This window comes from Oryza sativa, chromosome 1, assembly GCF_034140825.1.
Source record: "Oryza sativa Japonica Group chromosome 1, ASM3414082v1".
NCBI classification, from domain to species: Eukaryota; Viridiplantae; Streptophyta; class Magnoliopsida; order Poales; family Poaceae; genus Oryza; species Oryza sativa.
In genome coordinates, this window is record NC_089035.1 from 27,998,680 (window position 1) to 28,012,256 (window position 13,577).

The 13,577-nt window shown below is 50.5% G+C and overlaps 1 protein-coding gene across 1 annotated transcript; it reads right to left on the reverse strand.

Moving 5' to 3' along the window:
• Positions 1-5,891: 5,891 nt before the first annotated feature.
• LOC4326332 (putative receptor protein kinase ZmPK1) lies at positions 5,892-8,613 on the reverse strand. The gene has a single exon (XM_015775353.3). It carries the CDS (start codon positions 8,539-8,541, stop codon positions 6,082-6,084), a length of 2,460 nt encoding a protein of 819 aa, XP_015630839.1. The 5' UTR covers positions 8,542-8,613; the 3' UTR covers positions 5,892-6,081.
• Between the last annotated feature and the right edge of the window lie 4,964 nt (positions 8,614-13,577).

Consider the following 13,577-nt stretch of genomic DNA (forward strand, 5'->3'; position numbering starts at 1 on the left):
GTTAACAAAAGAAAAAGAAAGGGAGGGAACAAGAGGCCGAGCTAGGTAAGAGCACCGAAGTGGGCGCCAGCGTTTGTACCTGCGGGGAGGATGGTTGAAGGTCCACTTCGGGGGCTCGATGAAGCTCCCTCGGCACGGCTCCGTTTGCCCTATTTTCCGAAGCCGTTTCTTCTTCCGACCGGCCTCGGGCCCGGCAGGTCGCTTGTGACCCGCCGGTGGAAGGTCTGTCGCGCGCTCTGCACCCCTTCCACGCGGGGGAGAGGGCGGCCAAGATTTGGCCGCCTTCCGCTTCCCCTTCGGGTCACTTGCTGGGTCGTCTCCGGGCCCGAGCCGGGCGCCCGTGAGTCGCCACCACCGCCCGGACCGCTTGGCCGGCTCCCGCCCACGGACGCGCCGCCACCACCGGCGCTGGCGGCGCTACCGCTGGCGCCCCCTCGGCCAGGCCGGCCCCTGCCGGCGCCGACGACCGACATCACGGCCAAGATGCTCTCCCGGTCGCGGTCGCAGCAGAGGGGGAGGATCCCATCCGGGATCAGTGTTTGCTCGGCGGAGTCCAGGCCCAGCACCCGCCGAATCACCATCTTGGCGTCCTCCTCGCCCCAGTCCCAGCGCTCGCCCGCGTGCTTGCGCATGGGGTCGTTGGGGCCGGTATACTCCCACGCGCCACGGGATCGTTCCTGGAGAGGGGCGATACGGCGGCGAAAGTAGTCGCCGAAGACCATTGCTCCTGTGAGGCCCAAGCTTCGCAGGCCCCTGAGACGATCCCACACCGCGTCATATTCCTCGCCCAGCTCCGAAGCCGTCAGCCATGCGGCGGATCTCTCGGGAGGACCGGCGGGAACTCGAAGTCGTGGGTGATCCGGCAGCGCGGTGTAGAACCAGTCTTTCTTCCAGTCCTCCCATTTCTTGCGGAGGTGGCTCTCGATGTACTGCCCCGCCGTGCCTGGTCGGGGCTGGAAGTAACATCCCCCCACCACCGCACCCTGTAGCAGCTGCGGGACGAAGAAGGCCTGGAACAACCGCATCGTCGGTCGCACCTCGATGAACATCTCGCACAGGTGCGCAAAGATGCTCATTGTCATCACGGCGTTGGGCGCGAGATGCAAGGCATGGATTTCGTAGAAATCCAGAACCTCGTGGAAAAATCGGGAGAAAGGCGGAATCAATCCCGCCATGGCGAAGGACAAGAGGTGCACGGACCGCTCCGGATATCGCGGCCGCGGCCGTGACTCCCCCGCCCTCACGACGGCGCCGTCCGGCATGATTTTGCGGGGGAGGCTAAGGTGTCTGTCTGCCGAGATGCGGGGAGAAGGGAGCACTGTGTCGCCGGTGTCTTGAGCCATGGTGGCCGGCGAGGCAGTGGCAGAAGGCGTGGCGCGCAAAGCTGCGTGGAGTGGCGAGAGTGTTAGGGTTCGAGAGGCGAGAGGACGAGTCGGCGGTTGGCGAAAGGAAGGAGGAGAGGTCCCTGCCTCCACTCCCTTTTAATTCTTGTCTCATCCGCGCTCGCCTCCTCGTTTCGCACCCTCATAATTGCCCCCACGTCCGCAGTTGTCTCTCCGTTTCCCGCGCCCGTTCACCACGTCGCCCGTCGTGTCCGCGTCCCACCTTTAGTGCGCCTATCAGCGGCGCACTCGAGGTGGAATGCGCAACGGCTATAAGCGCAAGCTGAGTGAACCGTCACCACAACCGCCGTAGGAATAGCGGGCGAGGTAATCGAGGCGTGGTCTAACCGATCCCCCGATTATCGCGTCCCAAGCATCCTCGTCTTTAGCGCGATCAGAGGCGACCGAACCGCCGCTATGGCTGGCCCGCTAATCTGGCCGCTCGGCAATACTCCTTTAAACTCCCCGCCGGGCCCACAACCCCAGCTAGGGAGGTCGTGAGGCACCATGTCAGACCGATCCCAGGAAGCCCGCGTCTGACATGGCGCCGGGGGCTACTGTCGGAGATATGGGCCCGGGGGTATGTGGAGTAAAGGAGAGCTACTTCCCTTTCCAGCCACGTGGCTCTGCGAGCTGGTCCCACCCACATACCTCGTGAGTCACTAAGGTGATGGGGAGAGCCTCGGGGGTCGACGACATCCCCTCGGGGGTGACGTCACCCCCTCGGGCTCTCCCGTCGTTTTAGCCCGAGGCCCTCCCTCGGGGGGAAGGGTGAGAGGAGAGTCTAGGCTGGGCGGCCATAAATGTGCAGCGCCCCAACCGTCCCTCGCCGCATTCAATGCGGCGAGGGCAGACGTGCGGCGTGCCCGACCGACCCCTGTCAGTCGGATGCGACCGGTCTGTGACCAGTCTATTGCCGGTCACGGCCGATTGAACGGGTGGTCGTGCCCCCACGTCGCCTCTGTCTCCGCGGAGTGGCGGTAGGTACGCCCCGTCACATCCGGACGTCGTTCGATGCAGGGCTGCCGCAAGTCCTCACTCATTTATGAGGGAATGACAGGGCTGCCCCCCGTGTCAGGCGGGAGACGGCGCTGGGCCCCACTCAAGGACCGACCGATGCTTAGCTTCCAGCAAAAGGCACAGGTTGAAACCCGGTGGGAAGAGGGAGAAGGGCCCCCTCCCCTCCCTCCGATGGAGGGGGAGGGTAGAGGCGGCGCATGTGGTATCCCCTTAAGCTATAAAAGGAGGACCTTGCCCACCGGAGAGCGGAGAGGAGCAAGGAGAACCTTGTAAAAATCCACTGATAATCCCAAACGCAGGAGGAGGGTATTACGCTCCAAAGCGGCTTGAACCTGGGTAATCGAATTGTGTGCTATCTAAACGGGGATCGGAGGGACGAACACGCGACTTCGGAGAGACGAGTCTCTGCCCTCGGCCGAACTCACGAAAGGGGGGTCACGCGACCCGCGATCAGGGGGTCTTCCCTCGACACAAATAGACGTAGTGGTAGATCGAGAAAGCAAATAAATGACAGGTGACAAAGAATTTAGGAGTAGCAACTGACATAACTTTTAAAAAAATAAAATTAGAAACACAGGGATGATAAGGTTTGGTTTTTCAAAGTCTTAAGACAACGAGATATCTATTTAACAAAATTTTAAGTAAAACTATATTAAAAATTAGATAATTTTATATCGGTGCTAGCCGCGCAATTGCGCAGGCCACCCAGCTAGTTATTATATTATTAAAGGAATATAAAAAGGAGCCTCCACGTTTGCTCTCATGGCCTAGAAATTCTCACATTAATCGGAGAAAAAGAAAAAACAGAGTCCATATAGAAATACAATTTAGAAATAGCTGAAATTCGGAATTAAAAAATAAGGAATATTAGAAGAGGAGACTAGAGTCCATATAGAAATACAATTTAGAAATAGTTAAAATTCGGAATTAAAAAATAAGGAATATTAGAATAGGAGACTAGAGTCCATATAGAAATACAATTAAGAAATAACTGAAATTCGGAATTAAAAATAAGGAATATTAGAAGTAGAGTATAGAGTTCATATAGAAATACAATTAGAAAATAACTGAAATTCGGAATTAAAAATAAGAAATATTAGAAGTAGAGTATAGAGTCCATATATAAAAACAATTAAGAAAAAAAATAGAAATTCGGAATTAAAAAGTAAGGAATATTATAAGTAGAGTGTAGAGTCTATATAGAAATTTAAAACTAACTAAAATTTGGAATAAACATAATAAAATTAAAAGTAGAGTTTATAGTCCGTATAAAAATACAATTTACAAATAACTAAAATTCGAAATTAAGAAAAACATGGGAAGAAGAGTTCAAAGTCAATATAGGAATACAATTTAGAAGTAACTGAAATTCGAAATTAAAAATTAAAGAATATTGAAAGATGAGTTTAGAGTCCAGAAATACAATTAGAAATAATAAAAATTTAGAAAGAAAAATAAATAATATTGGAAGAAGAGCATAGAGTCTATATAGAAATACAATTTACGAAGTAAATGAAATTCGAAATTCGAAATTAAAAATTAAAGAATATTGAAAGATGAGTTTAGAGTCCAGAAATACAATTAGAAATAATAAAAATTTAGAAAGAAAAATAAATAATATTGGAAGAAGAGCATAGAGTCTATATAGAAATACAACTTACGAAGTAACTGAAATTCAAAATTTGAAATGAAAAATTAAAGAATATTGAAAGATGAATTTAGAGTCGACATAGAAATACAATTAGAAATAATAAAAATTCAGATATAAAATAAATAATATTGGAAGAAGAGCATAGAGTACTCTATATAGAAATACAATTTTCAGAAAATTCAGAATTAAAAAAATATTAAAGATGAGTCTAGAGTCCATATAGGAATATATATAATTTACAAATAACTAAAATTTGATATTAAAAATAATTAATAACTAACACGTATATAAAATATAATATAAATATTACACATTAGTAGTTTTGTAAAGTTATTGCAAAATTTAAAATTATGTTGTCATTTTAATATATTTGAATAATATAATGAGAAAACATATATGCTATTATATAAGAGAAAATATAATGATGCTAACCGTACAATCTGCACGGGCCACCATGCTAGTTACATATTAAAACAGAGATAGTAGCAAAATAGTAAAAAAAAAAACAAGGAAAGAAAGATCATCCCGCACGTCATTCCTTGCCATTTTATTCCTTTGTTTCTTTTTCTCCCTACACACGATGATGGCACTGTTTGGCTATTATCCAACTATTATCCATATTCCTTACCGAAAACCACCCGTCATTGTTCTAGATGTTTCCTGTGCTCCAAGGCCCTACATTTTTTTTAATGAATTATCTACTTCGTTATATATAGAGATGATTTAAAAATTTTAAAAACTGAACAAACAACACAAAATAAGTGATCTAAACAATATACAGAAAATACCCCTGCCATCCTTAAATAAGTGTAGTTTTAATTAAAAGATTTGTCTGTAAATAATTTTAGTTTTTGAGTGGTCCACTAGAACTTTCTAATACTACTTCATCTTTTACTTCTCCTTTTTAGCCATTGAACCAATATAAATATCTCATCCTTCTAGTTTACTCCCCATCCATGTTTTCTTTGCATAATAATGAAGGGCATAGTAATATTTTAATTCTTTACTTAATATGTCTTCGACTAGCTAAAATTATACTTATGTACCAATGGGGAGTATTTTTAGAGGCATGGAGCAAATAATCAACTACACTATTCACATTCAAATTTGTTTTTTTTTATGCTTATATAGGTTAAATTTGATTTGTATGTTTGTGCCACATATTGATCTATCTTATTTTTTATGACTTTTTACGCGACTTGCACAAAACAAATAAATGTCCTCTCGAGACAAATATATTTCAGTACGAATTGTCTGTAGTATTACACCTCTAATAGCTACTACTGACATATGAGATCGGATCTGCTAATGCATGTGTTGTACTGCAGAGAGGATCCATGTCCAATAGAATTCCCTGGAGAAAATTCCAATATGCTATGACCGTAGTCACCACAATATTGAGCTCAATGATCGGCCATTGTAGCTGTGACTTGACTTCCTTGGCTCTACCAACGAGGGAAAGATAGATATTCCCTCAGTTCCTAAATACGTACAAGGAATTATAGGTTTTCTTGTATAAATTAATAATAAAGATAAAGACTATAACACCCCCCATTATATGGTGAGTGAAAATGTTATTCGGAAAGTGAAAAGAAAATTTGAATGGTAAGATGATTGATTGGACAAATTGTACATAAATATTTTATATTTTGAAATAAATTTTAAATGCTTATGTCCCTTATATTTGAGAACGGATGGAGTTTCAGCCCTAGGCAAAGAGAGGCAAAACATGTGGCAATTTAACCAAAACCATATATTGGATTCCTGTTTCAAGAAAATAACATATATTGGATTGTAGCATTGTACTAAGAGAACTAATTTGTCTAGCATTAAAAAGATTTGGCGCAGTTCTATCTTTTATTTGAGTTGAGAGATAAAATGAAGTTTTTCTTTTCAAAAACTTCATACAAAATTAGTATGCTCTGAGGAGCTTAAAAAGAAATTCTGAACTCTGAACTCTGAACTAAGTACGGATGTACTTCTATAGTTAATCCAGCGTGCCATTTGCCTGGTGGTCATGAGTACTGATCAAGAGTGGTAGGCAGGGTGTTCGTCCTCGTCGTCGAACGCGGTGAGAGACTTGGCAATGTCGTCCATGGTCGGCCTGCAGCTCCTCTCCTCCATACACGCCAGAGAAATCCTCACCATTTCCATGGCCTGCCGAGGGTTGAACTGCCCCTGCAGCCTGGCATCCACTAGGGACATCACATCGCCGCTGTCCACCACATGCCTCAGCGCCTGCGTGATCTGCGGCAGCTGCAGCGGCTCGCCGGCCTCCGTCCTCTGGTCCGCGACCCTGCTTCCTACCACCATCTCCAGTAGCACAATGCCGAAGCTGTACACGTCCACCTTAGCATTGATCGGCAGGTTCAGCGCCCACTCCGGCGCCATGTACCCCGACGTCCCTCTCATGTGGGTGAGCTCCACGCCGGCGCCGCCGTCCCGCTTGGACAGCTTCGCCAGCCCGAAGTCGGCGATCTTGGCTTCAAACTCTCGCGTCAAGAGGATGTTCTCCGGCTTCACGTCGCAGTGGATGACCCACTCGAGGCACTCGTGGTGGAGGTAGGCGAGGCCCCTCGCCGTGCCCAGCGCGATCTTGTACCGATCGCTCCACGCCAGCGTCGTCGCCTTGCCGCCGCTGCCGTCGGACGCGTCGAACAGGTGCCGGTCCAGCGACTGGTTCTCCACGTACTCGTACACCAGCAGCTTGTGCTTGCGCTCGGAGCAGAATCCCCAGATCCTGACAAGATTGATGTGGTTGATCCGCCCGAGCACCGTCATCTCCGACCAGAACTCCTCGTCCCCCTGCATCGTCACGTCGACCGCCAGCCTCTTCACCGCCACCACCTTACCGCCGTCGAGCACGCCGCGGTACACCGCGCCGGAGCCGCCGCGGCCGAGCTCCTCCTTGAAGTTGGCCGTCGCGCCCTTGAGCTCCCGGTACGTGAACCGCCTGAACTGGCTCGTCATCACCATCTTGTACCCTGCCTGCAGCGAGCTGGGGATGCTCTGCTTGCTGGAGAGGAACCACCAGCCCGTCGCGATGAAGAGGATGTCCAGGACTCCGAGCACGCCGGCGAAGACGAAGAAGTAGGTCCACTGCCCGTTGCTTCCTGGCGCCATCCCGTACACGTCAGCGGACACGGTCACGACGGTGACGTTGGCACCGCAGGCGAGGCCGGCGGCGCGCTGCGCGGAGACCCGCGGCGACGAGGCGTTGAAGTCGAGGGGCACCTTGAGGTAGATGCTCCCGGGGAAATTCGCCGACGTGAAGCCGTTGAACAGCGTGCCTTTCGGGTAGCATTTTCCCCGGCCGTCGAGCCTGTACGAGAAGGCGGTGCACTGGCAGTTGTTCATGCACTGGTCCCTGCACTGCTTGAACGTGATGGACTCGGTGTACCCCAGGTCGAAGCCGAAAAAATCAGTCTGGGCCACCTCGATGAACTTGAACTGCGGCGGCGCCGTCGCCGGCGACGGCGGCGGCGCCGATCCCTGGCTGCAGTTGCCGACTGGGAACGTCGGCTTGCAGCCTCTCCTCCAGTCCCGGCGGTCGACCATCTCGTACCCAGGTAGGCACGAGCACCGGAGACTCGGCAGGTACTCGCAGAGGCCGTTTTTGCCGCACAGCCCGTGAGCTTGGCATGGCTGCTTGAGCGCCGACCATGTCACCGCCCAGCCTCCGGTGGACGCGTTCAGGCTGTACATTCTCAGGTTGCCGTCCTGTTCGATGGTTATCCGCCTCTTGATGCCGAGGCCCAGATCGGTGGCCTCGGCTTTCGTCTGGTCGGAGGACAGGAACACGCCGGCGTCGTCGAGGATGGCGATCCTCGTGCTGTTGTAGTTCGTCCGGCCGTTTTCGAACACGGTCAACCCCGGCAGCGGCCAGTAGATGCTGGCGATCTCCGGGCCGTCGTAGAGCATGCGCAGCACGTTGTCGTTGTCGAAGTAGAGGCTGAAGTAGCCGGCGACGAGCTTGGTCTGCTTGGTGAACCGCTGCGACGGGAGCAGCGTGTCCGTCGGCCACTCGAAGCTCTGCCACACGGCGAGGCCGGTCGACGGGTCCCCGACGACGAGGTTCCCGGTGTCGCGGAGGGAGACGGTCAGGCCCCTTCTGTTCCCGGTGCCAGCCGTCGTTTTGCTCGACCACACCGTGGTCCCGTTGGTGTCGGCGAGGGCCAGCTCGCCGTCGCGGCTGAACGAGACCCTGGAGCCCCTGCCGTTCACGGGGGCGTCGCGGTTGGCCGACCAGACGGCGGTCCTGTTCGGGTCGGCGGTGAACCAGACGGAGAAGGTGAAGGCGTTGTCGCCGGCCTCGAGGAAGCCGCAGGAGAAGCTGCCGTCCGTCGACACCAGGAACGGCCGCGCGTGGTCTTCCACCGACATGGAGGATCTGCCCAGCGTGTGCTGCGCCGTCGACGAGGACGGGCAGAGCAGCAGAGACATCAGCGAGAGCTGCACGGCCAGGTAGCCGATGACCAATCCAGCCATCGTTTCAACTATAGCAGTTTGGCAATTGGTTGTACACTTGTACTACATAGGGCAAAGAAATTATGAGCGCATATAAGGCGATATCAAGCAGCCAATGCAGTCATGTGTTGAAAAGTCTAATTATTGATGACTTGGACATACGCCGTGAGGCGTGTGCCACAGGAAACGATGCTTCGTTTGATGATGATTAGGAGTAAGCACCTCTCTACGTTTTATTTTTGTTTTCGTACTCCCTGTGTTAGTTAATTAGTGAGCTGAGGTCAAGATTTCTTGTGAGGGTCGTGGATCGTTTTTCGCAAGGTTTTGTGTGGACGCGTGCATTTGCTAGCTTCAATTCTGATCTCGGTTGTTGCTGGTCTTCGTTCGTCGACTCGTCGTGACAGTACGATCACTTTTTTTTTAACTACTCGCACAGACAGTACGATCACCAATGCCATGCAAAATAAATTGCTGTTCATACAGGGAATTTATGTCGAGTAATAAAAAAAGAGATCAAACTGTTCGTCCGCGAAGGTTCTGTTTTCCTCTTACATGGTCTGCGGAAGAGGATAATTATATCAAGGCCATCCCAGAAAATTTCATGGCTCCGGGCGAAACTCTAAGCAGGGTGATAAAATAAAAATAACAATGCGAATACAATGTATTACATCGAGTCATCGACTAAACAGTAATTTAGAAAAGACATTGCAAGTTGGAGCGATGTCCTTTTTTTTTTCATTGGCATTCCTTATAAAAGTTTTTTAATTTACTTTTGAGCTTTTCCTTTTTTTCTTACCGGGATGACCAAAGAAGGTTATCCAAATGTTATTAAGATAGATGAAAAAAATGTTGCAAAAAAATTTTTCATCGACAACTGACTGTCGAGAAAGAATATGAACTAGAGCACACGCCCCGAACCATGTGCCAACCGCACAGACACATGTTACAGAGAGGGAAGCGGAGCACCAAGCCGACCGTCGCTACGAGAGACCGGTCACCACCGGGTTTACAACACCACCACGAAGCGGAGACTCTAAAAAACGACGCCCTCACGAAGGTTGTGGTGCCGAAAGACGCCGTTGTCATCCGTCCAAAGAACTAGACAGGTTTTCACTCAGAGCTCCTTACTGTTGGAGGAGGGGTATCCCAACAGCGTCCTCAGGATGATTACCACGCCCAAAAGCGTAGTTGACCCAATAAATCATTGGGCTAAGTTTTCGCTTGGAACCCTCTGCAACCCTGCCGCCATGCTCTGTTAGCCAATCCGAAACCACCATCCGAACATTGGCAGCACATGGACTTTTGAGCTTTCTAATATTTAATTATTCGTTTGTGTATAATTGTTACACAAACTGAGTTTCAACAAGCATCATCTATATCAAACTGGGATGACATATGTATGATAAGCTCTTTAAAAAATGGCACAAAGCTTGGATGAAGGCGTTGGCCAATGCCAACTGCTAGAAATTTGTTTAGTTGTTTTTTTGAGGGGGGTCAACTACTCAACTAGCAAATTAGGAAAAAAAAAACAAAGCTAATTAATTAAGTGTGACGCGTTTAGTTCGGATTAATTATGCACAAAATGCGCATGAAGTCTCGATCGAGTTTCTCGCTCGTGAACAATTTGGCGCAATCGGCAGGGCCGGCACATAGACTGTAATTCTCGGATGCGTTGAATACCCGTTTCTGATGTTATGAGAGAAAAAAAAACGAACCACTTGCTGAATTATTAAACTATTGATAGTGTCTCATTTGTCCGAGAGTGCCAGCAATTAAAGAGAGTATATATGTGGTCGTGGTCTAGGGAATTTCTTATCTTAGTCCAAACTTTAAGAGTCGCTTGAACATATGCAGGGTTTTCGATCGTCCACTTGGACACTTGGCACGTACGTCTGAAATCGCGAAAGGGAATGTAGAGCTAGACCCAAGCTGCATTTTGGGCCGGATTTGCACGACAAGGCAATTCTACCCTGGTACTGTGTATTTGCTACAAATTACACGGAGTTACAACTAACGGATTTATTTGGGACCACCTATACATTTGTCGACAAATTTTCTCCTAAAAATTTGACGGATGTAATTATAGTACAATCGTAGAGTAATTACACTGTAACTTGCATGTAAATACAATATAACTTGTATGTAAGTTTAACGTAATTTTGAATCGTTAGATCTATTACAAGATTTGTTTTGGTAAGGAAGAGAAAAAAATCACAGCACACACATATGTGAAAGGATTTGTTCCCACGACCTCCATTGTACCGAAAATAACATTTTACGGAGATATTTTTGAAAGTTACATACAAGTTATATTTATAGTTACAGTGTAATTACATGCAAGTTATAGTGTAATTACACTACGATTGTACTGTAATTACATCCGTTAAATTTTTAGGAGAAAATTTATCGATAAATATATAGCAAAATTGGATTTATTTATATAAACTACAAGGGTTGGCTCTGAATCTAGGCGGGCTGTGTGACGGCCTGGGGCCTAAGCCGGCAGGGGTCCCATGACCAACTTCCCATCGTCCCCCATGCGACTTGGAATGCTAGCCGTGCTCTCTACAGCCATTCTTGTTTCTCATAAATGAGGATTAAGAGCCACTGGTTGCTCTAATAATCTAAAACAAATTTTAAAATTGATTTGAAGATATTTTCAACGTAGTTTATTTCTCAGTATTGACTTTTAAGTCATTAAAATCATATATAAAAGTTTTACCTCTAAATTTATTTTTATTTTCTAATAACAAGTTAAAAAGATTTATTAGAGAATATTGGCAACCGATGAAACGGTAATGGTAGTGTTTATATGCTTGGTGTTATAGGATTCTAGTATTTATTCCATTCTATAATGTTCGGAAGGCTCATACATATACGATGGTGTCGTAACTCATGGTATTGTTCAATTTACCGCTTTATATTATTATAATGGAGGTTTCCTGGTCACGACCAGCTCTCGCGTCGCCCTCCCCACGGGCGACACGAGAGGCGACGCCGCCGCCGTCGTCTTCCTCCTCCCCCCTCCTTCTCTGCCTCGCCGCCGCCTGAGCGGGCGCTGGCAAAGCCGCGCGGCCGCGGGGATGGTGGCGGCGGGGCTTCGCCTCAGCGCGCGCTCGGCGGCCCGGGGAGCTGTCCGGGCGGCGACGGTGGCAAACCGTCCGGATCCGCACCCGCCCGGCCGGATCCGGCGGGGTGGCGCTTGGTGGCGGGGCGGAGTGGTGGCGGTGGCGACTGGCGGTGCGTGGTGGCGGCGTACCGGGCCGGCGGCGGCGGAAACCCCCGCCCAAATCCGCGCCGTTTTGGCCGGATCTGGCGGGGCTGACGCCGGGCGACGGCGGGCGGCGGGGAAGCAGGCATGCTGGCGGCGGGGAAGAGGCGGTGGCGGTGCAGCTGAGGTCGCGGGCGACGCGGTCGGGCGCGTGTGAGTGCCCGGAGGCCGGCGAGGATGGCGACGCGGGGCAAGCTCGTGGCGGTGGCGGCACCGCGGAGCTCGCGGGCGACGTCGGCGGCGGCAACAGCACGGGACCACGGGGCGACGGCGGCGGTGGAAACGGCGCGGATTCCATGGCGATGGTGGCAGCAGCGGCTTGTCGGCGGCGACAGCACGGTGGCTGGTCGACGGCATTGGCGGTTGTTGGCTGCTGTGGCATTGGGGCTCTCGCGACGGAGGCAGCGACGCGGAACTCGTGGCGACGGTTGCGGTAGCGGCTGGACGACGTCGATGGGGCTGCGGCTGGCTGGCGGCGAGGTGGCCGTCGGCAGCAGCGGCCCTGGTGGTGGTGGGAGGTGGCATGGTGGCCTCGGTCGGCTAGCCGAGGACGTGGCCGACGGCTGCATCTAGCCGGCGCGGGAGAGTACGGAGGAGGGGTCGGAGATCGGTTTGGCGCAGAGAGGCGCAGCCGATGGCAGCGGAGGCCGGCTCGGCGCGAGAGGCGCGGGCGGCGGAGATGGAGGCCGGCTTGGCGCGAGAGGCGCGGCCGAGGGAGGGAGGCCGGATTGGCGCGAGAGGCGCGTCCGGTGGAGGAGGCCGGTTCGGCGCGAGATGCGCGGCCGGCAGAGGAAGAGGCGACCCTGGTGCGAGGAGGAGATGCCGGTGGGCGTGGCACGATTTTCGGCGCTCGAAGGCTGGCCGGCGGGGGGCGCCGGTGCGGGGGTCCCACATGTCGGTAGAGGTTGTGTGGTGGTGGAGCATCGGTGCGTTAGCCGTGGATTCGCAGGTGGTGTGCGGCGGGTGAAAACCCAGTCCGGCCATGCCGGGCCGACAACGATGGTTAATTCCCCCTCCTGAGGGCGTTGTCGTGCTGTCTCACCCCTCAAGGGTGGTTGCCGGGCGAAAGCCCAGTCCTGGCTCCTTTGAGCCCGGATGGACGGCGGCGGCGGTTTTTCCGTCGCTTCTCTTCTTGAAGACGTCGTTTTGGCACCCCCTAGCTGTAGGGCGATCTCGTCTGTGTTCCTTTGTTGGTTTAGCGGCGGCCGGTCCGGTGCTAGCCTCCTCCTGGTCGTGTGTGTTGGCACTGTCGGTGTGTGGGGGGTGGTATATTTTTTCTTTTTCCTTTTACTGGTTATGACCCTCCAGGGTTATAATCTTGTAATTTTTTCCTGCTCTATCAATAGAACTTCGCACCGTCTCGTGCGAGTCGTTCGAAAAAATATATTATTATAATGCACGAAATGCGAATGATGTCGGTCGAGGGTTGTTCTCTAGCTCGTGTGCAATTTTCCACAGGCTGTGCCGGCATATGCCCGCATGCATACGTCGACTGAACTTCCGGGGTGCGTTGAATCGCCTTTCTGATGTTAGGAGAAAAATGGATCACTTTCTAATGAATTGAACTGTTGATGTCTCTTCTGTCCGAGGGCAACCGCAGAGTCCAAACATGTGGATATTTCTTAGTCCAAAACTCCAAATTAACAGTCCCGTGAAGGCGTGAACAGAGTTAAGTCTTGGTCCACTTGTTTCCACAAAAAAATATCGTTCAAAATTTGGCCCACAAAATTTTTGTTTCATCTTATGGTCAACGGAGTTAAGACATACGTATTTATTTGGAGCCTAG

Excerpts from the sequence above, each read along its gene's own strand:
- LOC4326332 (XM_015775353.3), bottom strand. The coding sequence starts at position 8,541 with ATGGCTGGATTGGTCATCGGCTACCTGGCCGTGCAGCTCTCGCTGATG.